The sequence below is a fragment of the Xyrauchen texanus genome, chromosome 24 (genome assembly GCF_025860055.1).
Source record: "Xyrauchen texanus isolate HMW12.3.18 chromosome 24, RBS_HiC_50CHRs, whole genome shotgun sequence".
Lineage (NCBI taxonomy): Eukaryota > Metazoa > Chordata > Actinopteri > Cypriniformes > Catostomidae > Xyrauchen > Xyrauchen texanus.
In genome coordinates, this window is record NC_068299.1 from 135951 (window position 1) to 162232 (window position 26282).

General features: G+C 41.7%; 1 protein-coding gene across 2 annotated transcripts; it reads right to left on the bottom strand.

Moving 5' to 3' along the window:
* Positions 1–387: 387 nt before the first annotated feature.
* On the bottom strand, positions 388–25164 carry LOC127617613 (protein yippee-like 5). Of its 2 annotated transcripts, none has more exons than XM_052089608.1 (3): positions 25105–25154; positions 2345–2501; positions 388–1869 (listed from the first exon to the last, which is right to left on the bottom strand). In XM_052089608.1, the coding sequence occupies exons 2-3, from the start codon at positions 2483–2485 to the stop codon at positions 1645–1647; spliced, it is 366 nt and encodes a 121-aa protein (XP_051945568.1). In that variant the 5' UTR covers positions 2486–2501; positions 25105–25154; the 3' UTR covers positions 388–1644. The 2 variants fall into 2 exon arrangements, with proteins under 2 accessions (XP_051945568.1, XP_051945567.1); XM_052089607.1 differs by having other exon boundaries at positions 392–1869; positions 25101–25164.
* Positions 25165–26282: the final 1118 nt, after the last annotated feature.

The following is a 26282-nucleotide window of genomic DNA, read 5'->3' on the forward strand; positions in this document are numbered from 1 at the left end:
TTGGGGCTTCAAAGTTCTAGTCTAGCTACAGATTACTTATGGATTACTTTATATGGTGCCTTTATGTGCTTTTTGGGGCTTTGAAGTTCTAGTCACCATTCACTTGCATTGTATGGACCAACAGATTACTTATGGATTACTTTTATGCTGCCTTTATGTGCTTTTTGGGGCTTCAAAGTTCTAGTCTAGCTACAGATTACTTATGGATTACATTTATGGTGCCTTTATGTGCTTTTTGGAGCTTCGAATTTCTAGTCACCATTCACTTGCATTGTATGCACCAACAGATTATTATGGATTATTTTTATGGTGCCTTTATGTGCTTTTTGGAGCTTCAAAGTTCTGGTCACCATTCACTTGCATTGTATGAACCTACAGAGCTGAAATAATCTTCTGTATATTATAAACGAGCGTTTCTATGGAAATGTGGCGTTGATGCATTTCTTCTGTATCACAGTGTCTCATCTGTTGTTTGTTGTTGCAGTCGGTGTGATCAGTGGAAACTCAAACCCCACAGGACGATCTGAACACACACTGGGACCATCAACACCAGGAAATGGTTTCAAACTACACCAGCATTGTTCTTGTGCATGTGTGCATCATGTGCAGATCAGCAGAAATGAGTTTTTCTTTCCAGTGTATGTGTGTAAGCTGAAACTGTTGAGTCACCTGAAGTGTAAAGCTGCCGGTCTCAGATGTTCTTTAATACCGTTAGTTTAAGTAAAGTGCACTCAACAGTGACACGAGTCGTCTCAACACACCGGACAGAGGCAGAGTGATCATTCTCTATAACCCTTCAGACAGATCATCAATGTAACGTCTTGCTGTAGTAACAGACCTTTAGAATATCAGATCTCACAGCAAGTCTCCGTCACGATGAGATCTCAGATATATGCAGGACGCTTTATTGGGAACACATGAATCTTGCTGTTGTGCTTTTACAGTTCAGATAATTCAAGAGGAACGTCAGCAACACAACACTGAACACTGTCATGATCATGTGACACAACGGTGAGGAGTGAACAGACCTTTACATCAGCAGAAATTGGGAGTTTGTGTGATGAAGAACAGATCATTATTCAGGCTTGACGTGTGCGTGTGCTCCTCTCATGTCAGGACACATACACAACACAAACCCTGTTCATCAGACAGGACTTTAAAAGCCCTCTAAAAAGCACATAAATGCAGCATGAAAGTAATCCATAAGACTCCACTGGTTTAATACATGTCTTCAGAAGAGATTCGATCAGTTTTGGGTGAGAAACAGACATACAGTGTCACTCTACATGTCTTTGTAACATCTAGTCTCCTACGTGTGACCATGTTTTGACATGGATTAAACCACTGGAGTCATATGGATTACTTCTATGCTGCATTTATGTGCTTTTTAGAGCTTATTGACTTGCATTGCATGATTATAAACATCATATCTCCATTCAAATGTCTTCATGAGACGCATATGAGTAAATGATGAGAGAATGAACTGTTATTAGTGATGATGATGATGATGTAACAATAGAATGAGAGATTGTGATGTCATGAATCTTCATATCGTTCGGATCATGAGTCTCGTGATTCATCTATAGAGTTCTTGTGTTTGTGGAGGAGAGATGGAGATGAACATGTGACCGAAGGTGAGACGTCTCAGGACGCGTCAGACGGGACATGCTCCTCGAAGCCCTCGCTCTCCCTCACGAGCGCCCTCTCCAGGATCACACGGCCCTCTTTATAGCGCTGACTGTCCTCGGTGGCGAACTCGTAGATCCAGCCCAGCTTACTGTTGCAGTTCTTACAGCTGACATCACGAACCATGTGTCTGCCCGTCAACATCACACGATCCTGAACATCACTGTACTGCAGATTCACCACCTGATAACAGTCAGGTACACACACGCACGTTCACACACACAGACACACACACACCATAAACATAGATGGTGGAGTATCAATTTACACCTTCAGTAATAAAATACTGCTGCAGTGTCAAACGATCTTTATCTGTTTATTATTATCATGTATGAATGAAAGAATGATATAGTTTAGGAGACTTGTGTGTAGTTATATGGACGTGTGTGTGTGTGTGTGTGTGAGAGTGTGTGTAGTTATATGGACGTATGTGTGTAGTTATATGGACGTGTGTGTGTGTGTGTGTGTAGTTATATGGATGTGTGTGTGTGTGTGTGTAGTTATATGGACGTGTGTGTGTGTGTGTGTGTGTGTGTGTGTGTGTGTGTAGTTATATGGACGTGTGTGTGTGTGTGTGTGTAGTTATATGGACGTGTGTGTGTGTGTAGTTATATGGATGTGTGTGTAGTTATATGGACGTGTGTGTGTGTGTCAGTGCCTTGTTGAAGAGGAACGCTCGGCCGGTGGCACCCGTGAAGCGTGTGGAGATGAGCTCCGAGCGGTTGGTCAGGATGGTATCACAGTTGGCACAGGAAAAGAGGCGTGTCCCGCCAATATGATCAAGGAAGATGCGACCCATGACACCAAACACACACCTGTGAAGAAACACATGACAGAGAGAATATGTTCAATAAATACTATGAACACATCAGTGCAGTGAAGTTTTCAAACATGGATCAATATCTGAGATTAGTATGTTAATGTGTGTGTGAGACATGTTCTGTGTTTCATGTGTGTGCTGGATGTGAATTAGGAAGATCCACATTAAGTCAGTAATACGGTCTCTGCATTTGATTGAGTGTGTTTGTGTGTGAGTTTGTGTAAGTGTTTGTGTAAGTGTTTGTGTGAGTTTGTGTCAGTATTTGAGTTTGTGTGTGAGTTTGTGTCAGTGTTTGTGTCAGTGTTTGTGTGTCAGTTTGTGTCAATGTTTGTGTGTGAGTTTGTGTCAGTGTTTGTATGAGTTTGTGTCAGTGTTTGTGTGTGAGTTTGTGTCAGTGTTTGTGTGTGAGTTTGTGTCAGTGTTTGTGTGTCAGTTTGTGTCAGTGTTTGTGTGTGAGTTTGTGTCAATGTTTGTGTCAATGTTTGTGTGAGTTTGTGTCAGTGTTTGTGTCAGTGTTTATGTGTGAGTTTGTGTCAGTGTTTGTGTGTGAGTTTGTGTCAGTGCTTGTGTGAGTTTGTGTGTGAGTTTGTGTCAGTGTTTGTGTGTGAGTTTGTGTCAGTGTTTATGTGTGAGTTTGTGTCAGTGTTTGTGTGTGAGTTTGTGTCAGTGTTTATGTGTGAGTTTGTGTGTGAGTTTGTGTCAGTGACTGTGTGAGTTTGTGTCAGTTTGTGTCAGTGTTTGTGTGTGAGTGACTGTGTTTGTGAGTTTGTGTCAGTGTTTGTGTGTGAGTTTGTGTCAGTGACTGTGTTTGTGTGTAAGTTTGTGTCAGTGACTGTGTGAGTTTGTGTCAATGTTTGTGTGAGTTTGTGTCAGTGACTGTTTGTGTGTGAGTTTGTCAGTGACTGTGCTTGTGTGTGAGTTTGTGTGTGAGTTTGTGTCAGTGACTGTTTGTGTGTGAGTTTGTGTCAGTGACTGTGTGTGAGTTTGTGTGTGAGTTTGTGTGTGAGTTTGTGTCAGTGACTGTTTGTGTGTGAGTTTGTCAGTGACTGTGCTTGTGTGTGAGTTTGTGTGTGAGTTTGTGTCAGTGACTGTTTGTGTGTGAGTTTGTGTCAGTGACTGTGTGTGAGTTTGTGTGTGAGTTTGTGTGTGAGTTTGTGTCAGTGACTGTTTGTGTGTGAGTTTGTGTCAGTGTTTGTGTGAGTTTGTGTCAGTGTTTGTGTCAGTGTTTATGTGTGAGTTTGTGTCAGTGCTTGTGTGAGTTTGTGTCAGTGTTTGTGTGTGAGTTTGTGTCAGTGTTTATGTGTGAGTTTGTGTCAGTGTTTGTGACAGTGTTTATGTGTGAGTTTGTGTCAGTGTCTGTGTGTGAGTTTGTGTGAGTTTGTGTCAGTGACTGTGTTTGTGTGTAAGTTTGTGTCAGTGACTGTGTGTGAGTTTGTGTCAGTGTTTGTATGAGTTTGTGTCAGTGACTGTTTGTGTGTGAGTTTGTGTCAGTGACTGTGTTTGTGTGTGAGTTTGTGTCAGTGTTTGTGTGTGAGTTTGTGTCAGTGTTTGAGTTTGTGTGTGAGTTTGTGTCAGTGTTTGTGTGAGTTTGTGTGTGAGTTTGTGTCAGTGTTTGTGTCAGTGACTGTTTGTGTGTGAGTTTGTGTCAGTGACTGTTTGTGTGAGTTTGTGTCAGTGACAGTGTTTGTGTGAGTTTGTGTCAGTGACTGTGTTTGTGTGTGAGTTTGTGTCAGTGTTTGTGTGTGAGTTTGTGTCAGTGTTTGTGTCAGTGTTTATGTGTGAGTTTGTGACTGTGTGAGTTTGTGTCAGTGTCTGTGTGTGAGTTTGTGTGTGAGTTTGTGTCAGTGTTTGTGTGTGAGTGACTGTGTGTGAGTTTGTGTCAGTGACTGTGTTTGTGTGTAAGTTTGTGTCAGTGACTATGTGTGAGTTTGTGTCAGTGTTTGTGTGAGTTTGTGTCAGTGACTGTTTGTGTGTGAGTTTGTGTCAGTGACTGTGTTTGTGTGTGAGTTTGTGTCAGTGTTTGTGTGTGAGTTTGTGTCAGTGTTTGTGTGAGTTTGTGTCAGTGTTTGTGTCAGTGTTTATGTGTGAGTTTGTGTCAGTGTTTGTGTGTGAGTTTGTGTCAGCGCTTGTGTGAGTTTGTGTGTGAGTTTGTGTCAGTGTTTGTGTGTGAGTTTGTGTCAGTGTTTGTGTCAGTGTTTGTGTCAGTGTTTATGAGTGAGTTTGTGTGTGAGTTTGTGTCAGTGACTGTGTGAGTTTGTGTCAGTGTCTGTGTGTGAGTTTGTGTGTGAGTTTGTGTCAGTGTTTGTGTGTGAGTGACTGTTTGTGTGAGTTTGTGTCAGTGTTTGTGTGTGAGTGACTGTTTGTGAGTTTGTGTCAGTGTTTGTGTGTGAGTTTGTGTCAGTGACTGTGTTTGTGTGTAAGTTTGTGTCAGTGACTGTTTGTGTGTGAGTTTGTGTCAGTGACTGTGTTTGTGTGTGAGTTTGTGTCAGTGTTTGTGTGTGAGTTTGTGTCAGTGTTTGTGTGAGTTCCTGTCAGTGTTTGAGTTTGTGTGTGAGTTTGTGTCAGTGTTTGTGTCAGTGACTGTTTGTGTGTGAATTTGTGTCAGTGACTATGTTTGTGTGTGAGTTTGTGTCAGTGACTGTATTTGTGTGTGAGTTTGTGTCAGTGACTGTGTTTGTGTGAGTTTGTGTCAGTGACAGTGTTTGTGTGAGTTTGTGTCAGTGACTGTGTTTGTGTGTGAGTTTGTGTCAGTGTTTGTGTGTGAGTTTGTGTCAGTGTTTGTGTGTGAGTGACTGTGTTTGTGTGAGTTTGTGTCAGTGCTTGTGTGTCAGTGACTGTGTTTGTGTGTAAGTTTGTGTCAGTGACTGTGTGTGAGTTTGTGTCAGTGTTTGTGTGAGTTTTTGTCAGTGACTGTTTGTGTGTGAGTTTGTGTCAGTGTTTGAGTGAGTTTGTGACAGTGACTGTTTGTGTGTAAGTTTGTGTCAGTGACTGTTTGTGTGTGAGTTTGTGTCAGTGACTGTGTTTGTGTGTGAGTTTGTGTCAGTGACTGTGTTTGTGTGTGAGTTTGTGTCAGTGTTTGAGTGAGTTTGTGTCAGTGATTGTGTGTGAGTTTGTGTCAGTGACTGTTTGTGTGGGAGTTTGTGTCAGTGACTGTGTGTGAGTTTGTGTCAGTGACTGTGTTTGTGTGTGAGTTTGTGTCAGTGTTTGTGTGTGAGTTTGTGTCAGTGACTGTGTTTGTGTGCGAGTTTGTGTCAGTGTTTGTGTGTGAGTTTGTGTCAGTGACTGTGTTTGTGTGTGAGTTTGTGTCAGTGTTTGTGTGTGAGTTTGTGTCAGCGACTGTGTTTCTGTGTGAGTTTGTGTCAGTGACTGTGTTTGTGTGTGAGTTTGTGTCAGTGAGTGTGTTTGTGTGTGAGTTTGTGTCAGTGTTTGTGTGTGAGTTTGTGTCAGTGGCTGTGTGAGTTTGTGTCAGTGTTTGTGTGTGAGATTGTGTCAGTGACTGTGTTTGTGTGTGAGTTTGTGTGTGAGTTTGTGTCAGTGACTGTGTTTGTGTGTGAGTTTGTGTCAGTGTTTGTGTGTGAGTTTGTGTCAGTGACTATGTTTGTGTGTGAGTTTGTGTCAGTGTTTGTGTGTGTGTTTGTGTCAGTGACTGTGTTTGTGTGTGAGTTTGTGTCAGTGTTTGTGTGTGTGTTTGTGTCAGTGACTGTGTTTGTGTGTGAGTTTGTGTCAGTGACTATGTTTGTGTGTGAGTTTGTGTCAGTGACTGTGTTTGTGTGTGAGTTTGTGTCAGTGACTGTGTTTGTGTGAGTTTGTGTCAGTGACTGTGTTTGTGTGTGAGTTTGTGTCAGTGTTTGTGTGAGTTTGTGTCAGTGACTGTGTTTGTGTGTGAGTTTGTGTCAGTGACTGTGTTTGTGTGTGAGTTTGTGTCAGTGTTTGTGTGTGAGTTTGTGTCAATGTTTGTGTGTGAGTTTGTGTCAGTGACTGTGTTTGTGTGTGAGTTTGTGTCAGTGACTGTTTGTGTGTAAGTTTGTGTCAGTGACTGTGTTTGTGTGTGAGTTTGTGTCAGTGTTTGTGTGTGAGTTTGTGTGTGAGTTTGTGTCAGTGACTGTGTTTGTGTGTAAGTTTGTCAGTGACTGTTTGTGTGTGAGTTTGTGTGTGAGTTTGTGTCAGTGTTTGTGTGTGAGTTTGTGTCAGTGACTGTGTGAGTTTGTGTCAGTGTTTGTGTGTGAGTTTGTGTCAGTGACTGTTTGTGTGGGAGTTTGTGTCAGTGACTGTGTGTGAGTTTGTGTCAGTGACTATGTTTCTGTGTGAGTTTGTGTCAGTGACTGTGTTTGTGTGTGAGTTTGTGTCAGTGACTGTGTTTGTGTCAGTGACTGTTTTTGTGTGTGAGTTTGTGTCAGTGACTGTGTGTGAGTTTGTGTCAGTGACTGTGTGAGTTTGTGTCAGTGTTTGTGTGTGAGTTTGTGTCAGTGACTGTGTTGTGTTGTGTGAGTTTGTGTCAGTGTTGTGTGTGAGTTTGTGTCAGTGACTGTGTGAGTTTGTGTCAGTGTTTGTGTGTGAGTTTGTGTCAGTGACTGTTTGTGTGGGAGTTTGTGTCAGTGACTGTGTTCTGTGTGAGTTTGTGTCAGTGACTGTGTTTGTGTGTGAGTTTGTGTCAGTGACTGTGTTTGTGTGTGAGTTTGTGTCAGTGACTGTGTTTGTGTCAGTGACTGTTTTTGTGTGTGAGTTTGTGTCAGTGACTGTGTGTGAGTTTGTGTCAGTGACTGTGTGAGTTTGTGTCAGTGTTTGTGTGTGAGTTTGTGTCAGTGTTTGTGTGTGAGTTTGTGTCAGTGACTGTGTGAGTTTGTGTCAGTGTTTGTGTGTGAGTTTGTGTCAGTGTTTGTGTGTGAGTTTGTGTCAGTGACTGTGTGAGTTTGTGTCAGTGTTTGTGTGTGAGTTTGTGTCAGTGACTGTTTGTGTGGGAGTTTGTGTCAGTGACTGTGTGTGAGTTTGTGTCAGTGACTATGTTTCTGTGTGAGTTTGTGTCAGTGACTGTGTTTGTGTGTGAGTTTGTGTCAGTGACTGTGTTTGTGTCAGTGACTGTTTTTGTGTGTGAGTTTGTGTCAGTGACTGTGTGTGAGTTTGTGTCAGTGACTATGTTTCTGTGTGAGTTTGTGTCAGTGTTTGTGTGTGAGTTTGTGTCAGTGTTTCTGTGTGAGTTTGTGTCAGTGACTGTGTTTGTGTGTGAGTTTGTGTCAGTGTTTGTGTGTGAGTTTGTGTCAGTGACTGTTTGTGTGTAAGTTTGTGTCAGTGACTGTGTTTGTGTGTGAATTTGTGTCAGTGTTTCTGTGTGAGTTTGTGTCAGTGACTGTGTTTGTGTGTGAGTTTGTGTCAGTGACTGTGTTTGTGTGTGAGTTTGTCAGTGTTTGTGTGTGAGTTTGTGTCAGTGTTTGTGTGAGTTTGTGTCAGTGACTGTGTTTGTGTGTGAGTTTGTGTCAGTGACTGTGTTTGTGTGTGAGTTTGTGTCAGTGTTTGTGTGTGAGTTTGTGTCAGTGACTGTGTTTGTGTGTGAGTTTGTGTCAGTGACTGTGTTTGTGTGAGTTTGTGTCAGACTGTGTTTGTGTGTGTGAGTTTGTCAGTGTTTGTGTGTGAGTTTGTGTCAGTGTTTGTGTGTGAGTTTGTGTCAGTGACTGTTTGTGTGTGAGTTTGTGTCAGTGACTGTTTGTGTGTAAGTTTGTGTCAGTGTTTGTGTCAGTGACTGTGTTTGTGTCAGTGTTTGTGTCAGTGACTGTGTTTGTGTGTGAGTTTGTGTCAGTGACTGTGTTTGTGTGAGTTTGTGTCAATGACTGTGTTTGTGTGTGAGTTTGTGTCAGTGACTGTGTTTGTGTGTGAGTTTGTGTCAGTGTTTGTGTGAGTTTGTGTCAGTGACTGTTTGTGTGTGAGTTTGTGTCAGTGACTGTGTTTGTGTCAGTGTTTGTGTGAGTTTGTGTCAGTGACTGTTTTTGTGTGTGAGTTTGTGTCAGTGTTTGTGTAAGTTTGTGTCAGTGACTGTGTTTGTGTGTGAGTTTGTGTCAGTGACTGTTTGTGTGTGAGTTTGTGTCAGTGTTTGTGTGTGAGTTTGTGTGTGAGTTTGTGTCAGTGACTGTGTTTGTGTCAGTGTTTGTGTGAGTTTGTGTGTGAGTTTGTGTCAGTGACTGTGTTTGTGTCAGTGTTTGTGTGTAAGTTTGTGTCAGTGACTGTGTTTGTGTCAGTGTTTGTGTGTAAGTTTGTGTGTGAGTTTGTGTCAGTGTTTGTGTGAGTTTGTGTCAGTGTTTGTGTGAGTTTGTGTCAGTGACTGTGTGAGTTTGTGTCAGTGTTTGTGTGTAAATTTGTGTGTGAGTTTGTGTCAGTGACTGTGTTTCTGTTTGAGTTTGTGTCAATGACTGTGTTTCTGTTTGAGTTTGTGTCAGTGACTGTGTTTGTGTGTGAGTTCGTGTCAGTGACTGTGTTTGTGTGTGAGTTTGTGTCAGTGTTTGAGTGTGAGTTTGTGTCAGTGACTGTGTTTGTGTGTGAGTTTGTGTCCGTGTTTGTGTGTGAGTTTGTGTCAGTGACTGTGTTTGTGTCAGTGTTTGTGTGTAAGTTTGTGTCAGTGACTGTGTTTGTGTCAGTGTTTGTGTGTAAGTTTGTGTGTGAGTTTGTGTCAGTGACTGTGTTTGTGTCAGTGTTTGTGTGTGAGTTTGTGTCAGTGTTTGTGTGTGAGTTTGTCAGTGTTTGTGTGTGAGTTTGTGTCAGTGACTGTGTTTGTGTGTGAGTTTGTGTCAATGTTTGTGTGTGAGTTTGTGTCAGTGACTGTGTTTGTGTGTGAGTTTGTGTCAGTGACTGTGTGTGAGTTTGTGTCAGTGTTTGTGTGTGAGTTTGTGTCAGTGACTGTTTGTGTGTGAGTTTGTGTCAGTGTTTGTGTGTGAATTTGTGTGAGTTTGTGTCAGTGACTGTGTTTGTGTGTGAGTTTGTGTCAGTGTTTGTGTGTGTGTTTGTGTCAGTGTTTGTGTGAGTTCCTGTCAGTGTTTGAGTTTGTGTGTGAGTTTGTGTCAGTGTTTGTGTCAGTGACTGTTTGTGTGTGAATTTGTGTCAGTGACTATGTTTGTGTGTGAGTTTGTGTCAGTGACTGTATTTGTGTGTGAGTTTGTGTCGTGACTGTGTTTGTGTGAGTTTGTGTCAGTGACTGTGTTTGTGTGTGAGTTTGTGTCAGTGTTTGTGTGTGAGTGACTGTGTTTGTGTGAGTTTGTGTCAGTGCTTGTGTGTCAGTGACTGTGTTTGTGTGTAAGTTTGTGTCAGTGACTGTGTGTGAGTTTGTGTCAGTGTTTGTGTGAGTTTTTGTCAGTGACTGTTTGTGTGTGAGTTTGTGTCAGTGACTGTGTTTGTGTGTGAGTTTGTGTCAGTGTTTGAGTGAGTTTGTGACAGTGACTGTTTGTGTGTAAGTTTGTGTCAGTGACTGTTTGTGTGTGAGTTTGTGTCAGTGACTGTGTTTGTGTGTGAGTTTGTGTCAGTGACTGTGTTTGTGTGTGAGTTTGTGTCAGTGTTTGAGTGAGTTTGTGTCAGTGATTGTGTGTGAGTTTGTGTCAGTGACTGTTTGTGTGGAGTTTGTGTCAGTGACTGTGTGTGAGTTTGTGTCAGTGACTGTGTTTGTGTGTGAGTTTGTGTCAGTGTTTGTGTGTGAGTTTGTGTCAGTGACTGTGTTTGTGTGCGAGTTTGTGTCAGTGTTTGTGTGTGAGTTTGTGTCAGTGACTGTGTTTGTGTGTGAGTTTGTGTCAGTGTTTGTGTGTGAGTTTGTGTCAGCGACTGTGTTTCTGTGTGAGTTTGTGTCAGTGACTGTGTTTGTGTGTGAGTTTGTGTCAGTGAGTGTGTTTGTGTGTGAGTTTGTGTCAGTGTTTGTGTGTGAGTTTGTGTCAGTGACTGTGTGTGAGTTTGTGTGAGTGTAGTGTGTGAGTTTGTGTGTGAGTTTGTGTCAGTGTTTGTGTGTGAGTTTGTGTCAGTGACTGTGTTTGTGTGTGAGTTTGTGTCAGTGTTTGTGTGTGTGTTTGTGTGTGTGTTTGTGTCAGTGTTTGTGTGTGTGTTTGTGTCAGTGTTTGTGTGTGTGTTTGTGTCAGTGACTGTGTTTGTGTGTGAGTTTGTGTCAGTGACTATGTTTGTGTGTGAGTTTGTGTCAGTGACTGTGTTTGTGTGTGAGTTTGAGTCAGTGACTGTGTTTGTGTGTGAGTTTGTGTCAGTGACTGTGTTTGTGTGAGTTTGTGTCAGTGTTTGTGTGAGTTTGTGTCAGTGACTGTGTTTGTGTGTGAGTTTGTGTCAGTGACTGTGTTTGTGTGTGAGTTTGTGTCAGTGTTTGTGTGTGAGTTTGTGTCAATGTTTGTGTGTGAGTTTGTGTCAGTGACTGTGTTTGTGTGTGAGTTTGTGTCAGTGTTTGTGTGTAAGTTTGTGTCAGTGACTGTGTTTGTGTGTGAGTTTGTGTCAGTGTTTGTGTGTGAGTTTGTGTCAGTGTTTGTGTGTGAGTTTGTGTCAGTGACTGTGTGAGTTTGTGTCAGTGTTTGTGTGTGAGTTTGTGTCAGTGACTGTTTGTGTGGGAGTTTGTGTCAGTGACTGTGTGTGAGTTTGTGTCAGTGACTATGTTTCTGTGTGAGTTTGTGTCAGTGACTGTGTTTGTGTGTGAGTTTGTGTCAGTGACTGTGTTTGTGTCAGTGACTGTTTTTGTGTGTGAGTTTGTGTCAGTGACTGTGTGTGAGTTTGTGTCAGTGACTATGTTTCTGTGTGAGTTTGTGTCATTGACTGTTTTTGTGTGTGAGTTTGTGTCAGTGACTGTGTTTCTGTGTGAGTTTGTGTCAGTGACTGTGTTTGTGTGTGAGTTTGTGTCAGTGTTTGTGTGTGAGTTTGTGTCAGTGACTGTTTGTGTGTAAGTTTGTGTCAGTGACTGTGTTTGTGTGTGAATTTGTGTCAGTGTTTCTGTGTGAGTTTGTGTCAGTGACTGTGTTTGTGTGTGAGTTTGTGTCAGTGACTGTGTTTGTGTGTGAGTTTGTCAGTGTTTGTGTGAGTTTGTGTCAGTGACTGTGTTTGTGTGTGAGTTTGTGTCAGTGACTGTGTTTGTGTGTGAGTTTGTGTCAGTGTTTGTGTGTGAGTTTGTGTCAGTGACTGTGTTTGTGTGTGAGTTTGTGTCAGTGACTGTGTTTGTGTGTGAGTTTGTGTCAGTGACTGTGTTTGTGTCAGTGTTTGTGTGTGAGTTTGTCAGTGTTTGTGTGTGAGTTTGTGTCAGTGTTTGTGTGTGAGTTTGTGTCAGTGACTGTTTGTGTGTAAGTTTGTGTCAGTGTTTGTGTCAGTGACTGTGTTTGTGTGTGAGTTTGTGTCAGTGACTGTTTGTGTGTGAGTTTGTGTCAGTGACTGTTTGTGTGTAAGTTTGTGTCAGTGTTTGTGTCAGTGACTGTGTTTGTGTCAGTGTTTGTGTCAGTGACTGTGTTTGTGTGTGAGTTTGTGTCAGTGACTGTGTTTGTGTGAGTTTGTGTCAATGACTGTGTTTGTGTGTGAGTTTGTGTCAGTGACTGTGTTTGTGTGTGAGTTTGTGTCAGTGTTTGTGTGAGTTTGTGTCAGTGACTGTTTGTGTGTGAGTTTGTGTCAGTGACTGTGTTTGTGTCAGAGTTTGTGTGAGTTTGTGTCAGTGACTGTTTTTGTGTGTGAGTTTGTGTCAGTGTTTGTGTAAGTTTGTGTCAGTGACTGTGTTTGTGTGTGAGTTTGTGTCAGTGACTGTTTGTGTGTGAGTTTGTGTCAGTGTTTGTGTGTGAGTTTGTGTCAGTGACTGTGTTTGTGTCAGTGTTTGTGTGAGTTTGTGTGTGAGTTTGTGTCAGTGACTGTGTTTGTGTCAGTGTTTGTGTGTAAGTTTGTGTCAGTGACTGTGTTTGTGTCAGTGTTTGTGTAAGTTTGTGTGAGTTTGTGTCAGTGTTTGTGAGTTTGTGTCAGTGTTTGTGTGAGTTTGTGTCAGTGACTGTGTGAGTTTGTGTCAGTGTTTGTGTGTAAATTTGTGTGTGAGTTTGTGTCAGTGACTGTGTTTCTGTTTGAGTTTGTGTCAGTGACTGTGTTTCTGTTTGAGTTTGTGTCAGTGACTGTGTTTGTGTGTGAGTTCGTGTCAGTGACTGTGTTTGTGTGTGAGTTTGTGTCAGTGTTTGAGTGTGAGTTTGTGTCAGTGACTGTGTTTGTGTGTGAGTTTGTGTCCGTGTTTGTGTGTGAGTTTGTGTCAGTGACTGTGTTTGTGTGTGAGTTTGTGTCAGTGACTGTGTTTGTGTCAGTGTTTGTGTGTGAGTTTGTGTCAGTGACTGTGTTTGTGTCAGTGTTTGTGTGTGAGTTTGTGTCAGTGTTTGTGTGTGAGTTTGTCAGTGTTTGTGTGTGAGTTTGTGTCAGTGACTGTGTTTGTGTGTGAGTTTGTGTCAATGTTTGTGTGTGAGTTTGTGTCAGTGACTGTGTTTGTGTGTGAGTTTGTGTCAGTGACTGTGTGTGAGTTTGTGTCAGTGTTTGTGTGTGAGTTTGTGTCAGTGACTGTTTGTGTGTGAGTTTGTGTCAGTGTTTGTGTGTGAATTTGTGTGAGTTTGTGTCAGTGACTGTGTTTGTGTGTGAGTTTGTGTCAGTGTTTGTGTGTGTGTTTGTGTCAGTGTTTGTGTGAGTTCCTGTCAGTGTTTGAGTTTGTGTGTGAGTTTGTGTCAGTGTTTGTGTGTGAGTTTGTGTCAGTGTTTGTGTGTGAGTTTGTGTCAGTGACTGTGTTAGTGTGTGAGTTTGTGTGTGAGTTTGTCAGTGACTGTGTTTGTGTGTGAGTTTGTGTCAGTGACTGTGTTTGTGTGTGAGTTTGTGTCAGTGTTTGTGTGTGAGTTTGTGTCAGTGACTGTGTTAGTGTGTGAGTTTGTGTGTGAGTTTGTCAGTGACTGTGTTTGTGTGTGAGTTTGTGTCAGTGACTGTGTTTGTGTGTGAGTTTGTGTCAGTGTTTGTGTGTGAGTTTGTGTCAGTGACTGTGTTTGTGTGTGAGTTTGTGTCAGTGTTTGTGTGTGTGTTTGTGTCAGTGTTTGTGTGTGTGTTTGTGTCAGTGTTTGTGTGTGTGTTTGTGTCAGTGACTGTGTTTGTGTGTGAGTTTGTGTCAGTGACTGTGTTTGTGTGTGAGTTTGTGTCAGTGACTGTGTTTGTGTGTGAGTTTGTGTCAGTGACTGTGTTTGTGTGTGAGTTTGTGTCAGTGTTTGTGTGAGTTTGTGTCAGTGACTGTTTGTGTGTGAGTTTGTGTCAGTGACTGTGTTTGTGTGTGAGTTTGTGTCAGTGACTGTGTTTGTGTGTGAGTTTGTGTCAGTGTTTGTGTAAGTTTGTGTCAGTGACTGTGTTTGTGTGTGAGTTTGTGTCAGTGACTGTTTGTGTGTGAGTTTGTGTCAGTGTTTGTGTGTGAGTTTGTGTCAATGTTTGTGTGTGAGTTTGTGTCAGTGTTTGTGTGTAAGTTTGTGTCAGTGACTGTGTTTGTGTGTGAGTTTGTGTCAGTGTTTGTGTGTGAGTTTGTGTGTGAGTTTGTGTCAGTGTTTGTGTGTGAGTTTGTGTCAGTGACTGTGTGAGTTTGTGTCAGTGTTTGTGTGTGAGTTTGTGTCAGTGACTGTTTGTGTGGGAGTTTGTGTCAGTGACTGTTTGTGTGGGAGTTTGTGTCAGTAGGGTTAGGGTTAGGTCGTGTGTGAGTTTGTGTCAGTGACTATGTTTCTGTGTGAGTTTGTGTCAGTGACTGTGTTTGTGTGTGAGTTTGTGTCAGTGACTGTGTTTGTGTCAGTGACTGTTTTTGTGTGTGAGTTTGTGTCAGTGACTGTGTGTGAGTTTGTGTCAGTGACTATGTTTCTGTGTGAGTTTGTGTCATTGACTGTTTTTGTGTGTGAGTTTGTGTCAGTGACTGTGTTTCTGTGTGAGTTTGTGTCAGTGACTGTGTTTGTGTGTGAGTTTGTGTCAGTGTTTGTGTGTGAGTTTGTGTCAGTGACTGTTTGTGTGTAAGTTTGTGTCAGTGACTGTGTTTGTGTGTGAATTTGTGTCAGTGTTTCTGTGTGAGTTTGTGTCAGTGACTGTGTTTGTGTGTGAGTTTGTGTCAGTGACTGTGTTTGTGTGTGAGTTTGTCAGTGTTTGTGTGTGAGTTTGTGTCAGTGTTTGTGTGAGTTTGTGTCAGTGACTGTGTTTGTGTGTGAGTTTGTGTCAGTGACTGTGTTTGTGTGTGAGTTTGTGTCAGTGTTTGTGTGTGAGTTTGTGTCAGTGACTGTGTTTGTGTGTGAGTTTGTGTCAGTGACTGTGTTTGTGTGTGAGTTTGTGTCAGTGTTTGTGTGTGAGTTTGTCAGTGTTTGTGTGTGAGTTTGTGTCAGTGTTTGTGTGTGAGTTTGTGTCAGTGACTGTTTGTGTGTGAGTTTGTGTCAGTGACTGTTTGTGTGTAAGTTTGTGTCAGTGTTTGTGTCAGTGACTGTGTTTGTGTGTGAGTTTGTGTCAGTGACTGTTTGTGTCAGTGTTTGTGTCAGTGACTGTGTTTGTGTCAGTGTTTGTGTCAGTGACTGTGTTTGTGTGTGAGTTTGTGTCAGTGACTGTGTTTGTGTGAGTTTGTGTCAATGACTGTGTTTGTGTGTGAGTTTGTGTCAGTGACTGTGTTTGTGTGTGAGTTTGTGTCAGTGACTGTGTTGTGTGTGAGTTTGTGTCAGTGACTGTGTTGTGTGTGAGTTTGTGTCAGTGACTGTGTTTGTGTCAGTGTTGTGTGAGTTTGTGTCAGTGACTGTGTTTGTGTGTGAGTTTGTGTCAGTGTTTGTGTGAGTTTGTGTCAGTGACTGTGTTTGTGTGTGAGTTTGTGTCAGTGACTGTGTTTGTGTGTGAGTTTGTGTCAGTGTTTGTGTGTGAGTTTGTGTCAGTGACTGTGTTTGTGTCAGTGTTTGTGTGAGTTTGTGTGTGAGTTTGTGTCAGTGACTGTGTTTGTGTCAGTGTTTGTGTGTGAGTTTGTGTCAGTGACTGTGTTTGTGTCAGTGTTTGTGTGTAAGTTTGTGTGTGAGTTTGTGTCAGTGTTTGTGTGAGTTTGTGTCAGTGACTGTGTGAGTTTGTGTCAGTGTTTGTGTGTAAATTTGTGTGTGAGTTTGTGTCAGTGACTGTGTTTCTGTTTGAGTTTGTGTCAGTGACTGTGTTTCTGTTTGAGTTTGTGTCAGTGACTGTGTTTGTGTGTGAGTTTGTGTCAGTGACTGTGTTTGTGTGTGAGTTTGTGTCAGTGTTTGAGTGTGAGTTTGTGTCAGTGACTGTGTTTGTGTGTGAGTTTGTGTCCGTGTTTGTGTGTGAGTTTGTGTCAGTGACTGTGTTTGTGTCAGTGACTGTGTTTGTGTGTGAGTTTGTGTCAGTGACTGTGTTTGTGTCAGTGTTTGTGTGTAAGTTTGTGTGTGAGTTTGTGTCAGTGACTGTGTTTGTGTCAGTGTTTGTGTGTGAGTTTGTCAGTGTTTGTGTGTGAGTTTGTGTCAGTGACTGTGTTTGTGTGTGAGTTTGTGTCAATGTTTGTGTGTGAGTTTGTGTCAGTGACTGTGTTTGTGTGTGAGTTTGTGTCAGTGACTGTGTGTGAGTTTGTGTCAGTGTTTGTGTGTGAGTTTGTGTCAGTGACTGTTTGTGTGTGAGTTTGTGTCAGTGTTTGTGTGTGTGTTTGTGTCAGTGACTGTGTTTGTGTGTGAGTTTGTGTCAGTGTTTGTGTGTGAGTTTGTGTCAGTGACTGTGTTTGTGTGTGAGTTTGTGTCAGTGACTGTGTTGTGTGTGAGTTTGTGTCAGTGTTTGTGTGTGAGTTTGTGTCAGTGACTGTGTTTGTGTGTGAGTTTGTGTGTGAGTTTGTCAGTGACTGTGTTTGTGTGTGAGTTTGTGTCAGTGACTGTGTTTGTGTGTGAGTTTGTGTCAGTGTTTGTGTGTGAGTTTGTGTCAGTGACTGTGTTAGTGTGTGAGTTTGTGTGTGAGTTTGTGTCAGTGACTGTGTTTGTGTGTGAGTTTGTGTCAGTGACTGTGTTTGTGTGTGAGTTTGTGTCAGTGTTTGTGTGTGAGTTTGTGTCAGTGACTGTGTTTGTGTGTGAGTTTGTGTCAGTGTTTGTGTGTGAGTTTGTGTCAGTGACTGTGTTTGTGTGTGAGTTTGTGTCAGTGACTGTGTTTGTGTGTGAGTTTGTGTCAGTGACTGTGTTTGTGTGTGAGTTTGAGTCAGTGACTGTGTTTGTGTGTGAGTTTGTGTCAGTGACTGTGTTTGTGTGAGTTTGTGTCAGTGACTGTGTTTGTGTGTGAGTTTGTGTCAGTGTTTGTGTGTGAGTTTGTGTCAGTGACTGTGTTTGTGTGTGAGTTTGTGTCAGTGACTGTGTTTGTGTGTGAGTTTGTGTCAGTGTTTGTGTGTGAGTTTGTGTCAATGTTTGTGTGTGAGTTTGTGTCAGTGTTTGTGTGTAAGTTTGTGTCAGTGACTGTGTTTGTGTGTGAGTTTGTGTCAGTGTTTGTGTGTGAGTTTGTGTGTGAGTTTGTGTCAGTGTTTGTGTGTGAGTTTGTGTCAGTGACTGTGTGAGTTTGTGTCAGTGTTTGTGTGTGAGTTTGTGTCAGTGACTGTTTGTGTGGGAGTTTGTGTCAGTGACTGTTTGTGTGGGAGTTTGTGTCAGTGACTGTGTGTGAGTTTGTGTCAGTGACTATGTTTCTGTGTGAGTTTGTGTCAGTGACTGTGTTTGTGTGTGAGTTTGTGTCAGTGACTGTGTTTGTGTCAGTGACTGTTTTTGTGTGTGAGTTTGTGTCAGTGACTGTGTGTGAGTTTGTGTCAGTGACTATGTTTGTGTGTGAGTTTGTGTCAGTGACTGTGTTTGTGTGTGAGTTTGTGTCAGTGACTGTGTTTCTGTGTGAGTTTGTGTCAGTGACTGTGTTTGTGTGTGAGTTTGTGTCAGTGTTTGTGTGTGAGTTTGTGTCAGTGACTGTTTGTGTGTAAGTTTGTGTCAGTGACTGTGTTTGTGTGTGAATTTGTGTCAGTGTTTCTGTGTGAGTTTGTGTCAGTGACTGTGTTTGTGTGTGAGTTTGTGTCAGTGACTGTGTTTGTGTGTGAGTTTGTCAGTGTTTGTGTGTGAGTTTGTGTCAGTGTTTGTGTGAGTTTGTGTCAGTGACTGTGTTTGTGTGTGAGTTTGTGTCAGTGACTGTGTTTGTGTGTGAGTTTGTGTCAGTGTTTGTGTGTGAGTTTGTGTCAGTGACTGTGTTTGTGTGTGAGTTTGTGTCAGTGACTGTGTTTGTGTGTGAGTTTGTGTCAGTGACTGTGTTTGTGTCAGTGTTTGTGTGTGAGTTTGTCAGTGTTTGTGTGTGAGTTTGTGTCAGTGTTTGTGTGTGAGTTTGTGTCAGTGACTGTTTGTGTGTGAGTTTGTGTCAGTGACTGTTTGTGTGTAAGTTTGTGTCAGTGTTTGTGTCAGTGACTGTGTTTGTGTGTGAGTTTGTGTCAGTGACTGTTTGTGTCAGTGTTTGTGTCAGTGACTGTGTTTGTGTCAGTGTTTGTGTCAGTGACTGTGTTTGTGTGTGAGTTTGTGTCAGTGACTGTGTTTGTGTGAGTTTGTGTCAATGACTGTGTTTGTGTGTGAGTTTGTGTCAGTGACTGTGTTTGTGTGTGAGTTTGTGTCAGTGACTGTGTTTGTGTGTGAGTTTGTGTCAGTGACTGTGTTTGTGTGTGAGTTTGTGTCAGTGACTGTGTTTGTGTGTGAGTTTGTGTCAGTGTTTGTGTGAGTTTGTGTCAGTGACTGTTTGTGTGTGAGTTTGTGTCAGTGACTGTTTGTGTGTAAGTTTGTGTCAGTGTTTGTGTTAGTGACTGTGTTTGTGTGTGAGTTTGTGTCAGTGACTGTGTTTGTGTGTGAGTTTGTGTCAGTGTTTGTGTGTGTGTTTGTGTCAGTGACTGTGTTTGTGTGTGAGTTTGTGTCAGTGACTGTGTTTGTGTGTGAGTTTGTGTCAGTGACTGTGTTTGTGTGTGAGTTTGTGTCAGTGACTGTGTGTGAGTTTGTGTGTGAGTTTGTGTCAGTGACTGTGTTTGTGTCAGTGTTTGTGTGAGTTTGTGTGTGAGTTTGTGTCAGTGACTGTGTTTGTGTCAGTGTTTGTGTGTAAGTTTGTGTGTGAGTTTGTGTCAGTGTTTGTGTGAGTTTGTGTCAGTGTTTGTGTGTAAATTTGTGTGTGAGTTTGTGTCAGTGACTGTGTTTCTGTTTGAGTTTGTGTCAGTGACTGTGTTTCTGTTTGAGTTTGTGTCAGTGACTGTGTTTGTGTGTGAGTTTGTGTCAGTGACTGTGTTTGTGTGTGAGTTTGTGTCAGTGTTTGAGTGTGAGTTTGTGTCAGTGACTGTGTTTGTGTGTGAGTTTGTGTCCGTGTTTGTGTGTGAGTTTGTGTCAGTGACTGTGTTTGTGTGTGAGTTTGTGTCAGTGACTGTGTTTGTGTCAGTGTTTGTGTGTAAGTTTGTGTGTGAGTTTGTGTCAGTGACTGTGTTTGTGTCAGTGTTTGTGTGTGAGTTTGTGTCAGTGTTTGTGTGTGAGTTTGTCAGTGTTTGTGTGTGAGTTTGTGTCAGTGTTTGTGTGAGTTTGTGTCAGTGACTGTGTTTGTGTGTGAGTTTGTGTCAGTGTTTGTGTGTGAGTTTGTGTCAGTGACTGTTTGTGTGTAAGTTTGTGTCAGTGACTGTGTTTGTGTGTGAGTTTGTGTCAGTGACTGTGTTTGTGTGTGAGTTTGTGTCAGTGTTTCTGTGTGAGTTTGTGTCAGTGACTGTGTTTGTGTGTGAGTTTGTGTCAGTGTTTGTGTGTGAGTTTGTGTCAGTGTTTGTGTGTGAGTTTGTGTCAGTGACTGTGTTTGTGTGTGAGTTTGTGTCAGTGACTGTGTTTGTGTCAGTGTTTGTGTGTGAGTTTGTCAGTGTTTGTGTGTGAGTTTGTGTCAGTATTTGTGTGAGTTTGTGTCAGTGACTGTGTTTGTGTCAGTGTTTGTGTCAGTGACTGTGTTTGTGTGTGAGTTTGTGTCAGTGACTGTGTTTGTGTGAGTTTGTGTCAATGACTGTGTTTGTGTGTGAGTTTGTGTCAGTGACTGTGTTTGTGTGTGAGTTTGTGTCAGTGACTGTGTTTGTGTGTGAGTTTGTGTCAGTGACTGTGTTTGTGTGTGAGTTTGTGTCAGTGTTTGTGTGAGTTTGTGTCAGTGACTGTTTGTGTGTGAGTTTATGTCAGTGACTGTGTTTGTGTCAGTGTTTGTGTGAGTTTGTGTCAGTGACTGTGTTTGTGTGTGAGTTTGTGTCAGTGACTGTGTTTGTGTGTGAGTTTGTGTCAGTGTTTGTGTGTGAGTTTGTGTGTGAGTTTGTGTCAGTGACTGTGTTTGTGTCAGTGTTTGTGTGAGTTTGTGTGTGAGTTTGTGTCAGTGACTGTGTTTGTGTCAGTGTTTGTGTGTAAGTTTGTGTCAGTGACTGTGTTTGTGTCAGTGTTTGTGTGTGAGTTTGTGTCAGTGAGTTTGTGTCAGTGTTTGTGTGAGTTTGTGTCAGTGATTGTGATGTGTGAGTTTGTGTCAGTGACTGTGTGTGAGTTTGTGTCAGTGACTGTGTTTGTGTGTGAGTTTGTGTCAGTGACTGTGTTTGTGTGTGAGTTTGTGTCAGTGACTGTGTTTGTGTGTGAGTTTGTGTCAGTGACTGTGTTTGTGTGTGAGTTTGTGTCAGTGACTGTGTTTGTGTGTGAGTTTGTGTCAGTGACTGTGTTTGTGTGTGAGTTTGTGTCAGTGTTTGTGTGTGAGTTTGTGTCAGTGACTGTGTTTGTGTGTGAGTTTGTGTCAGTGTTTGTGTGTGAGTTTGTGTCAGTGACTGTGTTTGTGTGTGAGTTTGTGTCAGTGACTGTGTGTGAGTTTGTGTCAGTGTTTGTGTGTGAGTTTGTGTCAGTGACTGTTTGTGTGTGAGTTTGTGTCAGTGTTTGTGTGTGTGTGTGAGTTTGTGTCAGTGACTGTGTTTGTGTGTGAGTTTGTGTCAGTGTTTGTGTGTGTGTTTGTGTCAGTGTTTGTGTCAGTGACTGTGTTTGTGTGTGAGTTTGTGTCAGTGACTATGTTTGTGTGTGAGTTTGTGTCAGTGACTGTGTTTGTGTGTGAGTTTGAGTCAGTGACTGTGTTTGTGTGAGTTTGTGTCAGTGACTGTTTGTGTGAGTTTGTGTCAGTGACTGTGTTTGTGTGTGAGTTTGTGTCAGTGTTTGTGTGAGTTTGTGTCAGTGACTGTGTTTGTGAGTTTGTGTCAGTGACTGTGTTTCTGTGTGAGTTTGTGTCAGTGACTGTGTTTGTGTGTGAGTTTGTGTCAGTGACTGTGTTTGTGTGAGTTTGTGTCAGTGACTGTGTTTGTGTGTAAGTTTGTGTCAGTGACTGTGTTTTTGTGTGAGTTTGTGTCAGTGACTGTGTTTGTGTCAGTGACTGTTTGTGTGTAAGTTTGTGTCAGTGACTGTGTTTGTGTGTGATTTTGTGTCAGTGACTGTGTTTGTGTGTGAGTTTGTGTCAGTGACTGTGTTTGTGTGTGAGTTTGTGTCAGTGACTGTGTTTGTGTGTGAGTTTGTGTCAGTGTTTGTGTGTAAGTTTGTGTGTGAGTTTGTGTCAGTGACTGTGTTTGTGTGTGAGTTTGTGTCAGTGACTGTGTTTGTGTGTGAGTTTGTGTCAGTGACTGTGTTTGTGTGTGAGTTTGTGTCAGTGTTTGTGTGTGAGTTTGTGTCAGTGACTGTGTTTGTGTGTGAGTTTGTGTCAGTGACTGTTTGTGTGTGAGTTTGTGTCAGTGTTTGTGTGTGAGTTTGTGTCAGTGTTTGTGTGAGTTTGTGTCAGTGACTGTGTTTGTGTGTGAGTTTGTGTCAGTGACTGTGTTTGTGTGTGAGTTTGTGTCAGTGTTTGTGTGTGAGTTTGTGTCAGTGACTGTGTTTGTGTGTGAGTTTGTGTCAGTGACTGTGTTTGTGTGTGAGTTTGTGTCAGTGACTGTATTTGTTTCAGTGTTTGTGTGTGAGTTTGTCAGTGTTTGTGTGTGAGTTTGTGTCAGTGTTTGTGCGTGAGTTTGTGTCAGTGACTGTTTGTGTGTAAGTTTGTGTCAGTGACTGTGTTTGTGTCAGTGTTTGTGTCAGTGACTGTGTTTGTGTGTGAGTTTGTGTCAGTGACTGTGTTTGTGTCAGTGTTTGTGTCAGTGACTGTGTTTGTGTCAGTGTTTGTGTCAGTGACTGTGTTTGTGTGTGAGTTTGTGTCAGTGATTGTGTTTGTGTGAGTTTGTCAATGACTGTGTTTGTGTGTGAGTTTGTGTCAGTGACTGTGTTTGTGTGTGAGTTTGTGTCAGTGACTGTGTTTGTGTGTGAGTTTGTGTCAGTGTTTGTGTCAGTGACTGTTTGTGTGTGAGTTTGTGTCAGTGACTGTTTGTGTGTAAGTTTGTGTCAGTGTTTGTGTTAGTGACTGTGTTTGTGTGTGAGTTTGTGTCAGTGACTGTGTTTGTGTGTGAGTTTGTGTCAGTGTTTGTGTGTGTGTTTGTGTCAGTGACTGTGTTTGTGTGTGAGTTTGTGTCAGTGACTGTGTTTGTGTGTGAGTTTGTGTCAGTGTTTGTGTGTGAGTTTGTGTCAGTGACTGTGTGTGAGTTTGTCAGTGTTTGTGTGTGAGTTTGTGTCAGTGTTTGTGTGTGAGTTTGTGTCAGTGACTGTGTGTGAGTTTGTGTCAGTGACTGTGTGTGAGTTTGTGTCAGTGACTGTGTGTGAGTTTGTGTCAGTGTTTGTGTGTGAGTTTGTGTCAGTGACTGTGTTTGTGTGTGAGTTTGTGTCAGTGACTGTGTTTGTGTGTGAGTTTGTGTCAGTGTTTGTGTGTGTGTTTGTGTCAGTGACTGTGTTTGTGTGTGAGTTTGTGTCAGTGACTGTGTTTGTGTGTGAGTTTGTGTCAGTGACTGTGTTTGTGTGTGAGTTTGTGTCAGTGTTTGTGTGTGAGTTTGTGTGTGAGTTTGTGTCAGTGACTGTGTTTGTGTCAGTGTTTGTGTGAGTTTGTGTGTGAGTTTGTGTCAGTGACTGTGTTTGTGTCAGTGTTTGTGTGTAAGTTTGTGTGTGAGTTTGTGTCAGTGTTTGTGTGAGTTTGTGTCAGTGACTGTGTGAGTTTGTGTCAGTGTTTGTGTGTAAATTTGTGTGTGAGTTTGTGTCAGTGACTGTGTTTCTGTTTGAGTTTGTGTCAGTGACTGTGTTTCTGTTTGAGTTTGTGTCAGTGACTGTGTTTGTGTGTGAGTTCGTGTCAGTGACTGTGTTTGTGTGTGAGTTTGTGTCAGTGTTTGAGTGTGAGTTTGTGTCAGTGACTGTGTTTGTGTGTGAGTTTGTGTCCGTGTTTGTGTGTGAGTTTGTGTCAGTGACTGTGTAAGTTTGTGTGTGAGTTTGTGTCAGTGACTGTGTTTGTGTCAGTGTTTGTGTGTAAGTTTGTGTGTGAGTTTGTGTCAGTGTTTGTGTGTGAGTTTGTCAGTGTTTGTGTGTGAGTTTGTGTCAGTGTTTGTGTGAGTTTGTGTCAGTGACTGTGTTTGTGTGTGAGTTTGTGTCAGTGACTGTTTGTGTGTAAGTTTGTGTCAGTGACTGTGTTTGTGTGTGAGTTTGTGTCAGTGACTGTGTTTGTGTGTGAGTTTGTGTCAGTGTTTCTGTGTGAGTTTGTGTCAGTGACTGTGTTTGTGTGTGAGTTTGTGTCAGTGTTTGTGTGTGAGTTTGTGTCAGTGTTTGTGTGTGAGTTTGTGTCAGTGACTGTGTTTGTGTGTGAGTTTGTCAGTGACTGTGTTTGTGTCAGTGTTTGTGTGTGAGTTTGTCAGTGTTTGTGTGAGTTTGTGTCAGTGACTGTTTGTGTGTGAGTTTGTGTCAGTGACTGTTTGTGTGTAAGTTTGTGTCAGTGTTTGTGTTAGTGACTGTGTTTGTGTGTGAGTTTGTGTCAGTGTTTGTGTGTGTGTTTGTGTCAGTGACTGTGTTTGTGTGTGAGTTTGTGTCAGTGACAGTGTTTGTGTGTGAGTTTGTCAGTGTTTGTGTGTGAGTTTGTGTCAGTGTTTGTGTGTGAGTTTGTGTCAGTGACTGTGTGTGAGTTTGTGTCAGTGACTGTGTGTGAGTTTGTGTCAGTGACTGTGTGTGAGTTTGTGTCAGTGACTGTGTGTGAGTTTGTGTCAGTGACTGTGTTTGTGTGTGAGTTTGTGTCAGTGACTGTGTTTGTGTGTGAGTTTGTGTCAGTGTTTGTGTGTGAGTTTGTGTCAGTGACTGTGTTTGTGTGTGAGTTTGTGTCAGTGTTTGTGTGTGAGTTTGTGTCAGTGACTGTGTTTGTGTGTGAGTTTGTGTCAGTGACTGTGTTTATGTCAGTGTTTGTGTGTAAGTTTGTGTGTGAGTTTGTGTCAGTGTTTGTGTGTGAGTTTGTCAGTGTTTGTGTGTGAGTTTGTGTCAGTGTTTGTGTGTGAGTTTGTGTCAGTGACTGTGTTTGTGTGTGAGTTTGTGTCAGTGACTGTTTGTGTGTAAGTTTGTGTCAGTGACTGTGTTTGTGTGTGAGTTTGTGTCAGTGACTGTGTTTGTGTGTGAATTTGTGTCAGTGTTTCTGTGTGAGTTTGTGTCAGTGACTGTGTTTGTGTGTGAGTTTGTGTCAGTGATTGTGTGTGTGAGTTTGTGTCAGTGTTTGTGTGTGAGTTTGTGTCAGTGACTGTGTTTGTGTGTGAGTTTGTGTCAGTGACTGTGTTTGTGTCAGTGTTTGTGTGTGAGTTTGTCAGTGTTTGTGTGAGTTTGTGTCAGTGACAGTTTGTGTGTGAGTTTGTGTCAGTGACTGTTTGTGTGTAAGTTTGTGTCAGTGTTTGTGTTAGTGACTGTGTTTGTGTGTGAGTTTGTGTCAGTGTTTGTGTGTGTGTTTGTGTCAGTGACTGTGTTTGTGTGTGAGTTTGTGTCAGTGACAGTGTTTGTGTGTGAGTTTGTGTCAGTGTTTGTGTGTGAGTTTGTGTCAGTGTTTGTGTGTGAGTTTGTGTCAGTGACTGTGTGTGAGTTTGTGTCAGTGACTGTGTGTGAGTTTGTGTCAGTGACTGTGTGTGAGTTTGTGTCAGTGACTGTGTGTGAGTTTGTGTCAGTGACTGTGTGTGAGTTTGTGTCAGTGTTTGTGTGTGAGTTTGTGTCAGTGACTGTGTGTGAGTTTGTGTCAGTGTTTGTGTGTGAGTTTGTGTCAGTGACTGTGTTTCTGTGTGAGTTTGTGTCAGTGTTTGTGTGTAAGTTTGTGTCAGTGACTGTTTTTGTGTGTGTGAGTTTGTGTCAGTGTTTGTGTGCAAGTTTGTGTTTGTGTGGGTTTGTCTGAAGTGTGTTTGTTCAGTGTCTGGTCAGCTGTTTGTCTACTGCGCATAAAACCATTCATCACATCTACATTCAATGAATCAGTCATTTATATTTATTAATTTTCATCTCTACAGACAGCGGTGAGAATCATTTAATATAATCACCATCATAACAAAGACTTTCATGAGTGCGCGAGCGTCACCCTAAAACACATTACTATCACAAATACACAAACATGTCCATTCTGCGAGACTTTTTCTATCAAGTGAAACTCTAAAACACAAACATCTGCTCTTACCAGCCGCTTTATAGCGCGTGTTTATAGCGAGCTCTCTTTTGTTACTTACGCACAGCTCGAGCGCAGCGCTGCTTTGTTTTCTTTCTGCTCCTCCTCCCGACTTTAGATCAACATCCGGTGCGATGACGTCACTGTTGTCGGCGCACTTGTCATCAGAACAGCTTCTTTTTTATGGGTGCTATTCCCTCTGGTTTATGTATGCTTTTTAAAAACCGTAATTACTTCACCCCAGTATCTACTGCATCCTTTCCTAAACCTTGTGATACTTCTGTTGGTCAAATCTGTTTTTCTGAATCGAAAGCTAAAAACTATAAAATAAGAGCTTTATTTCTTAAGGATTTGATTTCTGTTCCACCTGTTATTTCCTTTTGGAATAATTTGTTTGGTAACCTTAATTGGAAAAAAAATCTGGTCTTTACAGCAGAAATTCATTCTCACAAATAAAGTGAAAGAAATGTCCTTTAAGTTGATACACAGGTTCTATCCTGTTAAGAAATTTATACAAAGATTTAAATCTGACATTGAGCTAACATGCTCTTTTTGTGTGAATTCTGATGAAACAGTGGTTCATTTATTTTGGTCGTGTCATTACACTCAGAAGCTTTGGAATGATATTGATGTTTTTATCAAGTGTAAGATTTTGCCAGGCTTCTCAATACATATGAGAAACATTATATTTGGGTATTTTGATTCAGACCCCACAAACGAAAATGTCTGTTTTGTTATTAATTTAATTATTTTCCTAAGCAAATTCTATATTCACAAATGCAACATTTTAAACTGTAAACCTATCTTCTCTGTCTTCTTAAAAGAAATAGAAAACTATTTAAATTTGATTTCAGTATCTACTAATAAGAAAGCCATAAGGACTGTTAGAATCTGCACTGCATTTGATCTCTTCATGTGAACATTTTTGTTTGATGTAATGGCCCTACCTCTTCTTTTGTTGTTATATACTTTATTATTATTATCTTTTTTTTTTCTCTATATATTTATTTTTGTCTCCTTTATTGTTTTGGTTGATATTATGTGATATACGTATGCTTTTTCTTTTATATGTTCTTGTTCTTTGCATTAAAAAAAAAAAAAAAACAGCTTCTTTTGATTTTTGAACAAGACTTTACAGTAATACTTGTTTTCAGTAAGAATGCACTTTTTATTGAGACATTATTTGTACTGTTTTTTTTACAATATATCTATTGAAGGATACATTTATTTTTTCCCCTTTTTT